Genomic DNA, 19,366 nt, shown 5'->3' with positions numbered 1-19,366 from the left:
ACGCGTAGCTGTACTCTTTTGAGCGTGGAATTTCCTTTCAACGATTTTCACAATTTGCAATGACAAACGCAAAAGCGGATTTCGCAGAGCTGAGACTCTTCAACAAAACGAATTCAAGGATAATAAGAATTAAAGACAACACAGGGATTAACCAAGCATAAAAGGAAAATTTCTATAGCTCGAATTAATTATCATGGTAAAAAGGAGGATCAAAGCGCCGCGAATACCATTTAAACCTCATCTCCAATCCATCCCCGACTACTTACATATTCCAGCAATAAAACCAAAAGTCGAGTGATGATATACAGGTGAAAAATGAAATCGCAGTGAAATGCAACCGTAGAGTGGAATACATGAAGTTCAGTCAGGTGACGCGATATATCCGACATGTTAAATTAAAAAGATCTTCCTGCAACCGCTATCAGCCCCTCAGTCCGTAGCGGGAGAGTAAAAAAGTAAAATACGTAGGAAAAATGTAATAAAAAGTAAAATCCAAGGAGATTGAGAATAAAGACTATTCGGCGTAGCACAGAAAGAGCGAGCAGAGTCCCAAGACTCGTGGATTTCCAAGGATTTCCAAAGGATACGCTCTCCTCCACCCATCCACTCCCTTCGTGCCCCCTACTAGTCTTTCCGCCCTTTACCTCGAAAATAAGGGAAAAAAAACTTTCTCATTCTTTCTTTTTCAACCACCCTTTATAAGCGACACCCCCTATACTCCTCCTTGGCTGATCTCGCTCCTACCATCTAAGCTCCCGTCACCGACCGAGAGCAGAAAACGTGAAATTCGATCGACAAAATCAAATAGAACGTCTACCTACTCATTGTTCGCGATCTAAGATCTCTGATCTTCCAGATCGCATTTCAACGATCACTCGTTCCCATTGACAATGTCAAACCAAGGCAAATACTATCCCCGCCACGTCAATGATACGTATACAAATAATCTATGACAATCCCAGCGAGCTATGCTAACTGCGGTACGAAACAAGTCCTGGACAAATAACCACGGGTGGCGTTTAAGTCCACAAAGAGCAAATACGACGAAAGGAGCAAATGCATAAACGAAGATTAAGCTTTTCTATTGCACGAGTCGTCGCGTTGTTACAATGTACGTTATAAGTATGTTGAAGAACATTTTACGGTTGACAAAAGGAAGAAAAAAATACAATCAATAAAAACAACGGTAATACCTATACACGCAAAGCCGTTGCAAGTATTGACACATTTTTTTAGTCTTTTATCCGCCATTCTCAAATATGCGACAACGTTATGAAAATTTTACGTTTAAATAAAAGACAATAATATTTTACTCGCGATATCAAAACTTTAGATAAGTTCTTTACTGTATTTTGAATTTACTAAAATTTCGTGTCGATTGAACTTCCGCGGTGATTTACGACTTGTTCGTTAAGTATCTATAGGTATACAGTAATATCTATTGGATCGAGTCATAAATAAGTTCCGTTTTGTAAATAAAATTTATTTACCTGCAACGGAAATTATTTGTGACTTAATTCAATATATATGTATATGTACGTGTGTATATATATATATATATATATATATATATATATATATATATATATATATATATATATACACCGTACCTCAACTCATTTCCCTTTTATTCATCCTCCTGAGATACTTTTCAACGTTTCAACAATATCTCCGTATATTTCACCCGCGCATCCTTAATCTGCCAAACGTATATTCTCTTTACGGCCGATATCTTACTGCTTGCTACTCCGCGCAAATAATATTTTTTTCAATAAAATTCTTTCAAACGAAACAACCGTATGTAAATTATTACTGTAAGATATCAATTTTAAGAATATTACTCTCGTATCATCCAATACACTTTTAAGGTCTTACCTTCAACCTCATCTATCATATCCAGAATCCTTAAGCCTTGCACACTCGAAATGCTTAAAAGTCAAGCTCCTTATCCTGTTAACAAACAAAACAAAGTAAGTCAACCACCGTTCCTGACCTTTGATCTCGTACCATATCCTGCTAATGCGATAAGCTCTTTAATGTTACACAGCTTATGTGGAAATTGCAGTGTTAGGTCATGATAACGTAATCTACTGTCAGTTCCAATGCAGCTGTGGTTTTACGCGATGCGTTCAAACCCGCACCGAATATCGTATATTATAATATATATATATATATATTCGGATTATTACCAAGAATTTAATTAGCTTGAGTTGGTTGACTGTGATCCGATCAGTGTCGACTCCACTAAGCTACTACTAGGTTTCTGTCATTACTGTGTAGGTACCGGCTTCTCAATAAAGCACTTGTCCTCAGTAATGACATGTGGTATAGTACCAATGCAACATAGTACTATACAATGCACTACGCTGTAGAGTAGTGTTATTCATCCCTGTTTCTCTCTCTCTTTCTCTCTCTCTCTCTCGTTCTTTCTTGTCAAGCCATTAGTACCCCTTAGGGAGAAAACCGACTGTGACTGTATGCAAACGGGACATTGTTTCATTAATTCAGTAATTTCCTAGTTCATCGACTGTGAGTTTATAGGGATGAAAAATGTCTAGCAATATCTATAAAACGGGATATTCGCCGATATAGCACGTAAGAGCGAATATAGATAAAAGGAAGGACAAGTATGGAAAGTCGATAGAGGAAAGAGTTTTTGATAGAGAGTGTGTAATCAAGTACGATGAAATGAAGATGAATCAAGAGATTTATCGGGTTGAGAGGAAAAAAAAAACAAGTCTAAGTCGAGAGTCACGTTCGAGAAATTTCTCGAGTTTTTCTCAATTGCGAAATTCCGCCCTGGGAACCAGACTGATTAATTGCATTACCTCTTTCCCTGCAATCAGATAAAGATGCAATCAAATAAATTGCCTGCCCATCAGCCACTCTGATAATATTTCGATTTCGCAACGAGAGCTTTTAATTAACGTCGAGCTAACAGAATAATTGGAACAACGCAAGGGATCAGGGTAGCAGTATATAAGAATATTCGTACACTACCGGTTTTGAATATTTAAAATCTTGTTTTTCTTTCTTTCTTCTTTTTTTTTCGTTTTTCCATCGCCACTCAATAATATACGTATGAGCAGTTACCATGGCGACTAACAATCAAGGTTAATTTCTAACGCGTGGAACTTGTCTGATTTACTGGCTTGATTAGTTTCGCAATGATATAAAATTAGCATAGGCATAGGTTACTGGCCTTTTTTTATGGCCAGTTTTGGACTCGCGCCCCTTGAGTGGCGTCATTGTCCCATTATTACCGTCGCAGAAGGTAGAATCAATTTTGACGTCGTAGGGCTGAAAAAAGTTATGCAAATTTGTTATTAGTACCAGCCAACAGGCAAAGTGACACTTACCCACGGGAGTAAAAGGGTTCCTAACTACTATGGGTCTAAGGCAGCTGAATATAATTATCAACATGTTTTCCGATTGAAATTAAACACGAAGAAACATTGAGAGATGCAATAGCTGTAACAGATAATTTTTTAATTCGTCCAAATGAACTTTTGTCACTGACATTGGTACATCTGTACAGTCTGCTCTGTAGAATTAATACTAAAGTCTGTCACCACGTGGAAGACAAAAAAATCAATTTGACCTTTAGTTTCAACACCAAAACGTGTATCGACCTCTGTGCCGAAATAGCTGAAACAGTATAAACTTTTTGAGGGAAAAAGGTAGAATGACAAAAAAAATGGTTTCTTCATTAATTTTAAAAGAGACTGCAAACAGTCTACGAAACACAATGAAATCTTTATATGAAGAATATTAATATTATTAGAGAAATTCGATCTTCTCTTAACTGGGTATATATAACACAGAGAGAGAATCTCGTTTGCGGAGTGAAGTTGTTAACGAAACGCTTCAACGAGGATGCCGTGAAGAGTCCCAGCGGTCTCCTATAAGCGCAAGAGAATTCATTGCTGCCTGCGAAACAGAGCGGCTTGCTAGAAAAAGATTGTACCAACTTTATACTACATTGTTCCCAGGTGTAAAACAGAAACTGTTACCAATTACAAGTAAGTAATACGACGAGTGATATAGAATAAATAGGCAAACATCTTGCGAGTATAAAAAAAAAAATTAGACGTGACTACATAAATTTCTGAAAAAAAAAGAAATAATGTCAAAAAAGAGTTATACCACGTTGCGGCATAACATTAGAAAATTTACCGTGACATATCGAATACGTATTCGTAACACGTACGACACCTGTCATTTTTCCTTTTTTCTTAAATTACACCAGCAAGGCAAGTAAGACAGTGCAGGTGTCGATTAACCATGAAACGTATAGTCAGTTTAAAAATAAAAGTTTCAAAAGAAAAGTAGACACCTTACGCCCGTTCGTCCCGCTATACAGGAAAGTTGGAAGAATTTTGCCCACGAGTCAGTCAATTTACACGACAAAGGAGAAATGGAGACTGAAGTGAAACTGACAAGATTTTTACGCGATCGCACGTCGATTAGATTGCATCCTGATATAACCAGGCTCGTACACTAAGTGGTGTCTTCTCGTGCCCCATTGTATTTTGCGGCCAGCAGTTAAGTTAATCCCGCTGGGCTGATCGTAGATAAACGCGGGTTAAATAAGGATTAGCGCGATGACTCGGCGAGATCAGAGGACCAAGGATGCTGGAAAACTAGTGTACTCTTCTCTGTCCAGTCACCACTTTACCAGTGACAGTTCCAAAGGGTACCTACTAGTCATCCAATCGGATTTTTTTTCTTAATTTCTTCAAGGGATGAATTTCTCGAAATTTGTGTCGCCCGCGCGACCGGGAACAAGGGTAGATCGTTATCGAATGCGTTAACCTGCCGTTAAAAGGTCGACTGACTTTTTAAGGGATGAAAGGAAAATCTCTCGTTAAGCCCACGACCGTATGGTAGTTGAAGATTTTGTCAAAGCTCGATAAAATATATTTATAAATATTTTCTCAGGTATACCTATGAATGTCTATTCATGTTTTTTACCTCTTTCTCACATTTTTTTGGTCAAACTATACAATAGTCCAATAACCCTCTGAACTTTAACCATCTATTCTTACCACAAAATATACCGAGGGCGAACGTTTGCGGTCGAAATGATAACAGATTAGACCCCACCCGCCCCACGATATACGAGGACCAACGTTTAACCCCTGCGACACCTCGCACCCCTTTAACGTTAGCTATCAAAGACAGTCTCTGTATTTCCCCTTGGTGTACGATCCAGACCCAGACCCTTTTCTGACAACGGTTGGTAATTTGTTGCCTCCAGAGCCGAGAATTAAGTATCACGAAATGATGGGACATTGTATTTTTTGTCGAGGTAATCGTTTTAATTTAGCGTGGTAGCGAAAGAGAGAATTGAAAAAAAAAGACTTGACTACGACAAAAAATAGCTCGGCAAAGTATTCGCTGTTTTTTTTTCTTTGAACAGCTCAACAAATTTAAAATTAAGCGACAATTTCATGCTGCTGATTGTGAAAAATTGCAGACTTGAATATATCATAAGTGTTCGTACTGTTGATACTACCATTTGCAGAAAATCTTATTTCGTTGGCCTTCAATTACGTTGCCGTCCATTCAGAATGTCTGTCTATGTATGTAAATCCTTAGTGTATCATTGGTAGACATTACGACACAATGGACGTAGCGAAGGAAAGTATATATATATATACTCCATTGCGCCCTCTACTGGAAATCTACTGCAACACAACTTCACGTAGATAATATATTATGCTACGGGGTAACCCGAAACGTTCGCGTGGCGAATCTTAATGCAAGCAGCTGGATGATCCAGTGGCGTGATCATCTCTTGCATTGTGAAAGTAACCAGGAGAAGCGTGTAGGATTCCATCAAGAAAATATTTCACGTTTTGCCGCCAATGGACCTGCATGCAAATGATTTTCTAAGCGGGTAGCATGTAACAATCTTTCTATCGCTTGCATAATACAGCATCGGCAAATTTCACCAGTGTGGCATCCCAGCATTACACGCCATCTAGGATGAAACATATCCTTACAATGTTTGCACGGCATATGTATACATACATTCTACAAAAGTTTTAAGGAATCGGGCGAAGATTAGTTTCCGCGTGGTAAGCTTTATATGTATATTTTATACACACTGTACGAAACAGTATCAGCAGACGAAATGTTCCGAATACGAAATAAATAAGAAAATTCTTAATCGATAATGTACACGCTATTAACGTAACGATAGATTAAGCAGGCATATATGAAAACATAGATTTTATGTTTAGTCTGTCTAAAATGATTGAAAGTGGAGTGTTGATTGTAATACGAAAAAATTGAGTACTAGAAAAGAATGTATTATTATTTAATATAGCAATTTTGAAAATTAAAAACAAACAGCGGCTCAGTGGTTTTTTTTATGTTTGTTTTTTAATTGCACCTAGAACCTCATATACATTTTTATTAAAGCCTAAAAATCGCAACAAAAAGACCTAAATTTATCCATAATCATACTTAAAGCTGGTTGGTTACTGTTGGTAAATCTCACCAACTATCACACTATAGTTTTGCTTTATTTAGTTATCCTAAGTCAAAATTTTGAGTAAAAACTTAGTATTTAGTTTTAAGGTAGCTTCTTTTTCGTTAGATGGGGAAAGTAGGTTGGTAAAAAAAACATCTGTCACTTTTGAGAGAAGGTCATGAAAAATATCAAAGAGCGGCTCAGTGGTCTAGGGGTATGATTCTCGCTTTGGGTGCGAGAGGTCCCGGGTTCAAATCCCGGCTGAGCCCACTTTTTTTTTTTTCATTTCCTTTCACTATAAATATCCAGTATATGATGTATATATACAAAAAAAAAAGTATTAAAGCTGCAAACACTAGGTGCAACGCATAATGAAGATTTATAGCGAGCACATTAATGAAAAAGATCGAGCGTATAACCATACGCGTACAATTCATTGAAATCTATGCTATAGCTTACATGGATCTACCGTCTACTTATTTAACTTTCTACTTCTACACGCGTACAAGCACTCGCTCAGAAACAGAGTGACAAAGCGAAGCAACAAATTAGAAGAAAGTGATTTTCTGGCACTACCATATACGGAACTACGGATCTTTCCGATCGATATCCAATAAATTCATATTATTTTCATATAAAAAGCAAACAATAACATTCCTTTGAATATTGTTACAAAAAAATTATAATAAATTACAATTAAGTTATTCAATATTCGTATAATAATGGTAAACGAAAATCAATATTAAGAACCCGAGTATCACACCTTGTAAAACCGCCGAGGTAAGTGGTACAGCAATAAAACTCTCAAACACAATAAAAATTCTATTTGCCATAATTACATAGTGGGTATCCAGGAGCAGCCATTATTTATGTAGGTTTAAAACTGTGGGATACGTATGGCAATCTATTGCTGATTACTATACGCTCGGTCAGGTTTTCGGTTAGAACAGCCATTTCTGAGGCAATTTCCTGAAGGCGTCGACTAGAATTGAACGGATACGATAGTCACAGGTGCGTTTAATATGTGTATTTCACGGTTTAACATAGATCAAACAGCGAACACGTACCCACAATGAGTGTAGGAGGCGTCACCTGCCACCAATAATGACCAAATAATGACTTTGTGAAACCCTAAATTCATCACGAGTATAAGACTAGCCCGAGAGATCACCTTTTATAGGTATATAAGCTAAGGGTTCTTCTTCGGTACGATGAAACACTACCCTCAACGTTTCACGGATTAAAATGCTTTCATGCGCTAGTCATTATTTTATGTAAATAACTATTAGATACCTTAGACCAATTCTGCTCGAACCCTGAAACCGGTTTCTTCCTCTTTCTAACCAAAGTATAAGACGGCACCTCGTTGTTGCTAGGATGCTCCTGATGTAAAATATCGATTTCTCAACTGAGCTTTTTGCTTAATCAGCAACTCGCTTAGAAGCTCCTTACAAAAAGTAGACCCTTTCCCCTTAGGTTTACCCCTCTCAAAAGAAAATCATAAAATTAGTCTTTCGACATAATAATTGGTAATATTACGGATACTATTAAAGAGAGCCTGATACTATCCTTCGTTATGTTTAATGAGACATCGGAGGAAATATATTAATTGAAATGTCAATTCAAAAAGTTTGTTATGACATCAGAACATATATAAGGTATCATTATTCAAATGATAGAATTTGAGTTATAATGCGTTTATCAAAATAAACTCTTTATGGTAAATTAAGAAACTTTTAATGGGAATGTAATCTGGTCAATATCTTCATAAATTTGGAAGACTTTTATGCGGTTAAATTTACATTTAGCCATCCCGTTATCGCTGGAGCTATTTTATTATTTTTTTTTTTTACGGTACCAAATCCCATAAACAAAGACGAGCACGGTGTTATTTGTTTTTCTTGATTATTGGGATAACAAGCATAAGCTTATTAGTATGCTAAATAAATCTTTCACGAGCATAAAGTAGAGGTGAAATCTTATTGAGAATCATACGAGCTCTGAAGCTTGTTCATAATGTATTTGATACCCCCAATAGAAGCGATATTTGGCAGTATAATTGTTTCTAGTAAAACCCCTAAAAATTCTCAAGTCAAACGTAAAATAGTAAATACGGGATATAAGAGCTCGTTACAGAAAATAATTCATGAAAATATAAAACTTTGAGATAACTCTGTAGTAAGTATATACGTCATAAGACAGTACTCCATTACAGAGCATTCCAGTAAACCGGTAATACAGTCTGGAAGGTCACAAGCATCGTATCAGTTTACACGGCAAGGAACACGGCATTATAATGAGTCGAAAAGATACAAAAAGCGCACGAGATCAATTCCAAAGCCAAGAGGTACAAATCGGTTGGGTAAAATGATTCTAGGTATAGGTTTACTTTCGTAGGCGGATTTTCGAAAATTATCCGCGCATCATCGAGCACGCACAGTGAGCTCTGTGTAGTCATTGTTAGCAGACAGTAGAAGCGTCATGATGCATCGACGTCCCTGTTACACAATGCGCATGCGTGACAAAGGCTAAAGGACATCGACACGAGAAAAAGGAAAATTCTTCGATTCGTTCGCTTGTAAAATTCACAATTCCTCTCTAACCTCCACGTGGATACCTCGATTGTGTACGAAAGGCGTTAAGTAGGTAAATTCTCGAGCGTGCGCGCGCAGATCTTAGGCCTCTAATGCAAAAAGCGTGTTTCACCAAAATATATTTAATATCTCTACCGCGGTAACGTGCGATCCGTAATGGCGGACATTTTGGTATTGTCCTCAGCGAGAAAACGGTTTCAACTTTCGAGTGCCCGCAGCCTGAACTCGAGTGTTGTCGGCTGTCGGTGGCTTTTTTCAGCTTTGATCGAGCGCCACTTCAGAGTGCATAAGATGAAATGAATTAATGTTGGGAACGTGGAAAAAAAATATTAAGAGCAGGAGAGCCAACAACAAAAAAAAAGAGAGAGAATTACGTGTTCCGCGCTACTTCTTGGGTACTCTCCTTTTTATGTGTACTTTATGTCGACGGTTGATGTCGCACGCTATTTATATATCAACAGTGTACTTCGTATTATGAATCTTTACATAGAGACACTCAGAGAAACATTCAACGGTTTCAATGGCATAAAATGTATATACTAATATTAGAGTATATATAGATATACTGACAAGGTAAACAAATAAATCAATTAGAAATCGAATAATACCTTATTTTATATATACAAAATTTCTGTACGTTATCGATGGATCGGTGCGGAAGTATACACTTAAAAAGACATTGACAAACTATCCGAATTCGCGTGCCGTTTAGAAATTTTTTTAACAGTCTATTAGTATGCAAAGCTCGGTATTTGAGTAGAGAAGAGAATTACACGTTTCACCGATAAAGCAAACGAAGGACCCTTCCCATTTAAGTTGGTGTTGGCATTAGGCAGAAACGTGTCTGATTAAACAAAGCAATTTAGTTAGATGCCTACATTGGAGAAACTCGCGCTGGCAAAGTCGAAAATAAACAAGCAATCATAATTAGCAAATGTTATTGCGTCCGAGAGAGCGCCATTCACTCTCCAAGATTGTCATGTTCCTACTTAAAGACAACGTAAGGCTATAGAAAAAATTAAACGGAAATTTTGGACGCCTGATATCCGCATGGATATCTGCAGTACGTTCCACAATATAGAAGCGATAGCGAAATGGATTCTTTCTCACCAGACTTCAAGTTTATTATGAAAGTATTACGATAAATATTATAAAGACAAAAATGCATTCAGAAAACAGAAAGAGCAATTCAAGATAGCATTGGATAATGTAAAACAATATTATGCACAACATAACCACGAAATCGCGTGTCCATATTTCTCGAGACTGTCCATCTCGTCCAGAATGACAGTTCCTTTCGGGACGTTGTTTACTCTACGATTACTTTCCATCGGCAAACTAAACGAGACATTAGAACTGTGCACGAGAGTTCGTGATTTTAATAATCGACAAAGACTCACCGAAAGCAAACGAGGATGTTCCTGCGATAGCTGGATCGGTGTAGATAGCTGTAGATCACTGCCATAACTAATCTGACTGACTGTCCCTAAATTAGCACCCACAATCGCGACGGTTAGAAGAAGCAGACTGAATCTTTAGTTCAGTGGTTGTCCGTCGGCGGCGCGTCGCCACTCTTGACGTCATGCCGACGGACCCCGTTGGGCCTCGCTGCGCTCCCGCACGTGCCATCTGGCGTCTAGTAAATCCGAAATTCATTTTTCAACTCTAGATTTGAAATTGTTTAATTCGTTAACGTCACTATCAACATTTTATATTATTCTCGGTAATATATGCCCATTGAAGATTTTCCCTAACGGATTTCGAAAAGTAACGATTACGAGACACTCGCTTCTTGGACTTACTTCTCCTCGGTGGAGTGGATCCTTATTCTTGTGAGCTTTCCGATCGGAGATTTGGAAGGCATCCAGGCCAAGTGTTACGATAGTCTTTTCGATGGGGACTGATCCTCTCCATTGTCCACACTCCCGGAGTGGCAACGACATTCTTGTACTTGTCGGTTATCCCCAGCTCGGTATATCCTCGGGCGCCTGGGTTCTGATAGCTCGCTTTCATTACAGCAGCTATCCCTCCTTACGGCTACATATTGGAGATTCTCTTGAGAAAAGCGTCTGATCTGTAACAGGCGCACACTCTTTATAGCGTCTCTTGTGTCTCCCCATTTCCGAGGCGACTTTCGATAAGACCTTCTAGCTCGTTCCTGGCTCCCTTTTTTAGGAACTTTTTCTGGGCTGAATGTCATCAGGTGTCCACAACGACTAGGTCACGTTCCCTCTGTAGCTCCTTATAGCTTGATATTGGCATCATGGTGGTTTCTTGATGAGCTTCCCGTCGAGATCTACAGCGTCGTTGCTGTTGGTTACACGTTAGATAGTATAAAGAAAAATCGAATCGACTAAGAGAAATGAAAAAAAAAAGATTAAATTTTTTAATGATACCTTAGGTGATCGTAGGTGACTGTCGTGAAGCGTTAAGTCCGCTCCATCGAAATACGCGAAAATAAGCCTTTCAGAAAGGCTCGTCAGCATGTAACATCACAAAAAAAATATATATATATATAAAAAGTTGAATCTAGATTATTTTACTAATTAGTACTTGAAATTGATATATTTCAAATGATTATATCACCATGGACCAGACTGAAAGTTTTCAAGAGCCTTCAACAATTTGGGAAGAAAATGGCATTCTCGACAAATTAGATCTCCTTAAAAATTTCACTATATATATATCGGTATACTTACGTTTGTCAAGGGCCCCGTTAATGGACCCAAAGAATCTTCTTCGCGATTCTACGTTATTTCGTGGAACTGTCCCGAGTGTAACCATTGGAATCTAAAGTACGGTCACGAACAAGGACAACAATGTGTAAATATCTTACGGACGCGTAGGAGAGGCGTTAATAAACGCCAAGTGGCGTGGAAAATGCTGAGAAACATCTAAGCGACTTTGGCTACCACCTGACTGCATTGAAATCGCTAAACGTCATTTAACGGCGGTAATATCAAAAGGACCGACTTCGGTCAAAGGAATCGAAGGTGACAATTTTTTATTTCACCCTGTGACCTTACGAACGCCCATTCACTAAAGTCAATGAATGGAGAATTCTTGGGCTGTTGCTTTCGTGAATGGAGCTGAAAATAATGCCGTGACGTTCCTTGCGTTGTGTCGTGTAGTACCTATAGTATACTGTAGTACTATTATATATACTATAGTGTAGTACCTATAGTATACTGTAGTGCAGATTGTGTAGAATATGGATAGTACGGTCTACGATGGTGATCCTGAAAAAAAAAAGGGAGCCCAAAGTACTGTGTAAGGCATAGGACCCCATGCTGGGTCTTTCGTGATACAAGTGTTCCATTGTACCATTTTTGAGAGTGACATTGTGTCGGCTGCTCTTTAACACCATTAACTGCGTTTTACCTTAAATTCACCCCAAAGTGGAATTCCCTCTTGACAAATTTTTCCTTGATTCACGACTTTGCCGTGGCTTTTCATTGGGGTTGGTATAATGCGGCGGGTTGCTACTTCAAGAATTGTGAGAATATGGAAAAGTTAATGTGGCGGACTTGTTTAATCTGATGGAAATCGAACGTGTAACGCTACGAATTAAAGTTACCTATTTAAGCGATACAGAATTCTTGGATAGGGACTATTTATTGTAACTGCTTATTGCGCTGTGTAGCACGAGGAAAACGTTTGCTTAGAACGAGACATAAAGTATACGAGTAGGAAGCGTACAGAAAATATTATAGATCTTTACTGGCAAGTTATTCGAAGTTTGTATTAAGAGAATAAGAAAACGAATAAACGAAGATATTCAAATGTAAATCTACATCTCTCAAAACTCAATTAAGGTAGTTTGTATTTTTAGTAAAATTTGTTCCATAAAAGTAAGATAGTGGAAATGCCATAAAAGAAATGTCCAGAATATATTTTTTAGTTCTTTTTATTTCCTTCGAATTTGTACTATGATACGTAGTAAAAATATACAATTATTCTTGACAATATAGATTCTATTAAAAATATATACAATTTGTACATTCAATTTTTGAGCTGCTACGTAACCGGCTGCACTGGATACTGATAAATAAGGCAAAAATATCGTATCGCCGCCAAATACAAAACTGTCTCACATTACTATAAAAGAGTCTTTTATACTATCTTAAGAATTTACAATATGTTCGACGGTATGCTTTGTGCAATTACGATTTCTGTATACCGGAGTAGCAATGGTTTCTTGAATATGAGAGTCATACGGCGATTCGCTTCTTCTTTTCTTCATCTCAGACTCTTCTAATCTATTCGCCGCCCGCTTAGAACCTCTTGACAAATCATGCACGTCCTGAATAGATGGTAAAAGATCACAAGTCATTGATCGTTGCTGTAAATTTGGCTTCTCATCTCCGCAAGATCTGCGTCGATACTCAGTATCAATTGCCACGGTTAAGCCAGTCGAATTTTCGAAAGTAGAAGAGGACGAGTTATCGTTAGCAAACTCCGAACCGCCGGATGGTCTCATTCTAATAGCCAAGGATTCATCCTGGTGTCCTCTAATCTCGCCATCCTGCTGACGAGCGTCCCGAAATTTCTCCTGACTGACTTCATCCTGCTCGCACTTCCGGCCCTCATCAGCGCAGCCATCCTTTTTCTTCCCGCAGGTTCTCAAACAGCAACACTTTTGACTCTGACCAGCTGGTAGATCCTCTTTCTTATACTTGACTCGGCGATTTTGAAACCAAATCTTCACCTGCTTCTCGGACAGCCGTAAATTCGTAGCAATCTCAATCCTCCTCAGACGCGATAGATACATGTTAGAAGCGAATTCCCTCTCGAGCTCCAACAGCTGAGTACTCGTGAACGCAGTACGAATTCTCTTGGAGCTACTGGCAATGGAATTCGGCGACTTAGGCGGTGGCGTCGGGGTGCTGTTTCGCGAAGGCGACTCATGCGGCACGGTGATATCTGTAAAAAGGAAATAAAATGAATTATTTACAGTTCAAAGTTAGAAATTTTTCTATAACACCGCGAGTCAAGGAAACAACGTGCACCCGAATAAATCCCAAAGGATATTATCAGTGATAAGGATACATCCACCGTGTTCCCACATACCCCCATTAACCTTATTAATATACCATCGAGATATTAACCTGAGAGTCGGCTCGTGGAGACGTTCAATGGCGACGGAGGACTCTGTCCCGGAAGTGGCAGACCAACGATCCCAGGAGGACTCAGAGGAACAGGAACTGGCAATGCTGGCGCTCTGGGCACCGGTCTCACGGGTTGATAGCCCAGACCCAGGTTGAAAAAGTTGAACATATAGTTCGGCAACTGATTCCCGTAGTAGGGCAGTGGGTAAGACGGTGGCGAATTATTGCCGATCAGCGAATCCACCAGGAAGCTACGAGACATCTTAACGTTTCTCCCAACCACCTTTTCACACCCCTCACGAGTACGAGTATTCACTTATGCTTTCACGGTGTTAATTATCTCCACACAGTATCACAGAAAATTCCTATGTTTATCCCGACATCTACACGATCCAGGAAACACCTCGTAGAAGCAATTGGCATTAGGAGAGGCTCCTGGAGAAAATAAATATCCAGGGTTCTACACAGTTCGGAGTCACCCCGAGTTCTGAACCCAAAAAAGGGCCCGTGCTCAGATATATACAGGGTGCTAACTCCACCCAGGGGTTGGTATTCTTTGGGGGGCCTTTGTTAAGGGCCCCGCCCTTCGTAGGTACCCTACCAGCACCCTAACCGACGGGAGCACGATGCCGTCCCTGGGGAAGGTGAATGAGTAGGGCATTTTAGGCGTTAATTCGACGGGTGGTCATTTCTAAAGTTATGTATGCTACCCAATTTTGTTTTCCTAATTTTTGTCAATTTACACAATTATTTTTTTTTCATTTAACTTTGATTATCCCTTCGCGATACCGTGATACTTTCACCTTTATTCTTTAAACTCCTATCAACCTCTCTCGAGAACGTGCTGGAGAATCGAGAGAAGGTAATCGAGATAAGCTGCTTTTGTCAAGTTGAAGACACTTACTTAAGGGTGTCTTCTTCGGAAGCCTTTCTTGGCACGGTAGTACCACTGGATTATGGAGATTTAGAAACAAAAGAGAAGGGAAAAAAAAAACGTTAAACCAACATTTTCAGAAATTCACGATCAAACAGATACAGACTGTCCACGATACTATACATTATTCGGGTATCCATTTCTAAATTGTAATAACGTATACGATAGCAGCTCAAAATTGGCAAACGTATTTATGCAATATTCCAATTTAATGGGAGAACATGCCAAAGTTTCAGACGCGTTGCTCAATTTACATAGCAATCTACGCGAGGGATCGAAATTACCTATTTTCACCTGAGTTATATGGAAATGCAGGAAGCGGCTATATATAAAACCATACGTGCAGCCACATCGAACAATTCAATTTCAATTATCGAAATTGGAAAAACGACACTCCTAATGACCTCTCATTACGTGGCGCAGGTTCGAAAAAAAAAAAGAAAAAAAAACAAGTAATGATTGTTTCTCCTATACTCATCATACTCACTGGGAGTATACACGTACTACACACGACAGTCTGTTTTTAGATTACACCGATCGTACGCATTTCATTGGCCTTGGCGCTAAGCGCCAACAACACCCTCTGTGAAAGTCACAAAGCGGAAAATTAACGTTTAACGTAAAACGTTGAGTATCCGCTGTCACGATCGACGTCAATATTTTCGCTGCGTCATCTATCGCGTTTCGCCTCGTGTGAACGACACGCTCGTCTACACCTGTCCGTCCCGATACAAGAAACTACAGTCCATTTCGAAGGATATTAATAAAAAAAAGTCCTATTTTTTCAATCTGAAACTTCAATTCAAAAATTATTAATACAATACACAGATCGATCGATGAAAAATAATTAAATAAAATTATTCGTATATTTACATCAGCTTGTATTTCTAGGGTTCATTTTAAATAGCTCAATACAGCTCTAATGAGTTCACGCGAGAGTATTGTTATTAGTGGAAATAAAAATTAATTAGTGAATTATTAGCGTAATTATTATTACATACATAGTATACATACGTATTAAGAAAATCAATTCGGTACAAGCCAAGTACGCGGTCCCGTACAGTCACCATTTGAAAGCCTTAATAGGAACAGCTAATCCCGTTACAATGTTACAACCCTGTACCCGCCGGCAACCCCATCATCACATTAAAAATCATAGTAACGTTATCTTATGGGATATTGAATAATACAACGTGCATCTCGGCATATGCTATAGCTAAAAATTATATATATATATATATATTCCATGATTCTAAAAGGGTCGCAACCCTCGAGGGTTGTACGATCCATGAATGTACCGTATGTGTGTACGTGTATGCCATTACTCGAGTATCTCACGTCATTACGTATCAAGGATATTTTAATTTCGGGGCAACCCCACCCGAACTAGAACCATACTATTGGTTCAAATTCGTCCCTGGGCGTGTCGACGATATTAAGGGATGCGAAAAGAGGGTCCTTTTGCCACTGGATTTCCGGATCAGTACTCCGTGAAATATATTCGATAATACAACGATATGAATATACTTTGACTAAAGTTTCAACGTTTTCAAGGTAGCTTGTGATATTTGAAAGAAATTCAAAAAAAATTTATCAACCATGTAAACCAAGGGGATACCAATAAAACGATAGCCAAAGATTTATCAAACGCAATTTATCAGTCCGCTTAATTATATATATTTTCGTTTGACACCCCAGACACTCCCTCAAGAAAATATTTCTCAGAAAGGACGCTACCTTATTTTGTACCGAGAAAAAATAATATTTGTCCCCGACGTCGCCGGTTGGCACGGTGAGAGTGATGGGAGGGTATGTGGGAGGGAAGGGGGGATGAATTGACACGAAAGAGTAGGGCAAAAGTTATCCCGACTTCAAAACTACCGACAACGATGTGCATAAAAATCCCGAAAAATTGTCTCCATCAGGGATTTCCGTGCGAGTGGCGAAAAACTTGAAAAAACTTCAAAACCTTAATAAAACTAACGGGAGTAAGAAGCAAAAGATCGAAATAGCATAAGTAAAAGAGAGCACAGTGCGTATATACGCGAAGGGTTGAGTTCGTAAAATCTGACAACCCCTTGGATTTTTTAATCAATCCTGACAAGCCCCATCTTTTTACGTACCCTTATCTCCCGCCCTTATTTCCAATAATACCTTATACGCGTCCCGTATAGATAAGTAAGGAAAAGCATATCCCAACCTTGAAGCTTCAACCAAGCCGAAGGCCATATTGAATGCTAAGCTGATAGTGACGACAGTGACGTTCGATCAGCCACTATTCTTATTTTATAAAATAAAAATATAAATAAGTTTATACATACGGAGTCACGTGCTTATGTATACAGCTGATACACATATAAATTGTGTGGGAGATCGACTGGACGGAGAAAACGTATATGGTATTTACTTACTCCTTTTTTTTTTTCTTCCTTTTTGGTAAAATCCAAAATTAGCTCGGCTCATTTCACCTGGTAAAAAGTGCATTCTTCATGGAGCACTCGACAAAGGAACATCCCATTGAGTAGCATAGCACGCCATTGGTCAGCCATAAAGGATGGAATAGAAAAGCCGGGAGTAATCATGGGAATGGTAAATACGATTCGAGATGTCTTTTGGTGGCACGCCAAGCAAATAATTGAAAGCTTCAAGAGAGAACAGGTAATAGTATATATATACGTGTGTGTGTCCTTATTGAAAAAAGGGCTAAAAACTTGCGAAAATCCTTTCTTGCCATAGAAGCCCAGGACTGAAACGGCATACGTCTCCGTTCCATTGTCGACGTTATAAAGGATAAAGATATCTGGGCATCGGTAGCGACAAACTTTAAACGATTTGAACGAGACGACAAATCGCTCTCAACCCTTTTCAAACGTTACACATGAATATCCGCTTGAAGTTGTCGCTTCCGTTATTTTCGAAAAACCAACAAGCACTCGATTCAGAAGGATATCGCCCTGCGAATATTTTGATTTGGATCTTCTCGATCTCTATCGTGTCCACGCATAGGAATAGCTCCAGGCAACGTTTGGAAATTCTCCTTCGTTACCCAAGCGCAGAAAATCCAGATCGATAACAGAGGACAGACTGAAAAATTGTACCTCGGTACTGGTAAGCGTCCCAAAGGACAGGACTGAAGCCGCGGGCATTCTCATATTTTTTGTTCTGCGTCTCTTGGAGGGTTCCATTAGAAAAGTTAAAAAAAGAAATAAAAAAAATTTGACGTACGACTCGTATCATCTACGGGTACTATATACGTATCTATGGATAAACTCGGGGCATATACATGTAGGTATGGTAAATAAAGGGATCCGAATTTTTACGCGAAACTGGCAAAATGGATACCTTACACGTCGATGGTCTTTTGTCAGTGATGCTACATTGTTTCCCCAGTATTGTTCGCAACAATAAGAAATACTCCCTCCTCTCGAAATCAGCCTAGCATGCATCATTCGGTAATTTCCCAGTGTATGCGTATACCCGCCGGATAGCATCCAGCATCAGCACCCCATCAGGACCACTTATACTCCGTACTCGGAAGTTTAGTATTTTTGTTTTGACACGCGTAGAAGAGGCTACGTTAGCGGCCTACGTTGTACGGATACCCCATGGGTTGTTAACTCGACTCAATTCACTAGAATCTCCTACGAAATTATGGCTCCTTTATTCACTTTGGGCGTTTAAGATTTAAGCCGTGAGAATATCATGGGATGTAATGACTGGCCCGTGAAACATCATGGGACTTGGTGCTTCGGTCATTCTGGATAAAAAGAACGTTAAGCCCATCTTCCCTGTGTATACTGGAACAATGGGATAAAGTACTTAAAGTATATTCCATAGCGAACAATTGATTTGTCTCGGTGTCTTCCATTATCTCTGTTTTTCAGTGCATTCGAGTTGAGATGATTTTCTTGTTCTTTAATCTTTTTTTTTTCTTTCTTTCTTTAAACTTTTCTACAAATTTACAGAGACTACATTTTCTCGGCGAGCACTTAATCCATAGAAATTGACTGGTGCTTATCGATTCTGACAATAGTATTTTTCCTGGTATTTATTCATATTGATATTAAGGTTAGAATTACAGTAGGAAGTTCATTAATCGTTATGTATAATCTGTTGAGGGGATCATTATTTCTTTGCGTTTCTTGATACCTGAAAATTCTGGAACAATAAGACCCTCGGGCTCTTTTTGCAAATATAATGGCCAATTAAAAAATGAATAAATTCCCATTATGGATTTCATTTGATCTTT

The 19,366-nt window shown here is 38.8% G+C and overlaps 1 protein-coding gene and 1 non-coding gene across 2 annotated transcripts; one reads left to right on the top strand and one right to left on the bottom strand.

The window, feature by feature from the left end:
• Positions 1-6,678: 6,678 nt before the first annotated feature.
• On the top strand, positions 6,679-6,750 carry Trnap-ugg. The gene has a single exon. It is a non-coding gene; the product is annotated as a tRNA-Pro (tRNA).
• A 6,241-nt stretch (positions 6,751-12,991) lies between these two features.
• LOC107274775 (GS homeobox 1) lies at positions 12,992-19,121 on the bottom strand. The gene is made up of 2 exons (XM_015754277.2): positions 14,184-19,121; positions 12,992-13,998 (listed from the first exon to the last, which is right to left on the bottom strand). The coding sequence occupies exons 1-2, from the start codon at positions 14,443-14,445 to the stop codon at positions 13,199-13,201; spliced, it is 1,062 nt and encodes a 353-aa protein (XP_015609763.1). The 5' UTR covers positions 14,446-19,121; the 3' UTR covers positions 12,992-13,198.
• Positions 19,122-19,366: the final 245 nt, after the last annotated feature.

Source organism: Cephus cinctus, unplaced genomic scaffold (assembly GCF_000341935.2).
Source record: "Cephus cinctus unplaced genomic scaffold, Ccin1 Ccin1_scaffold0101, whole genome shotgun sequence".
Taxonomy (NCBI): domain Eukaryota; kingdom Metazoa; phylum Arthropoda; class Insecta; order Hymenoptera; family Cephidae; genus Cephus; species Cephus cinctus.
The sequence above is the reverse complement of the archived record's forward strand: the minus strand, read 5'-3'. Positions and strand labels throughout refer to the sequence as shown.

Coding starts and splice junctions, on each gene's coding strand:
- LOC107274775 (XM_015754277.2), bottom strand. CDS start 14,445: ATGTCTCGTAGCTTCCTGGTGGATTCGCTGATCGGCAATAATTCGCCA. Junction 13,999..14,183: donor CTCCACGAGCCGACTCTCAG/GTTAATATCTCG, acceptor TCCTTTTTACAG/ATATCACCGTGCCGCATGAG.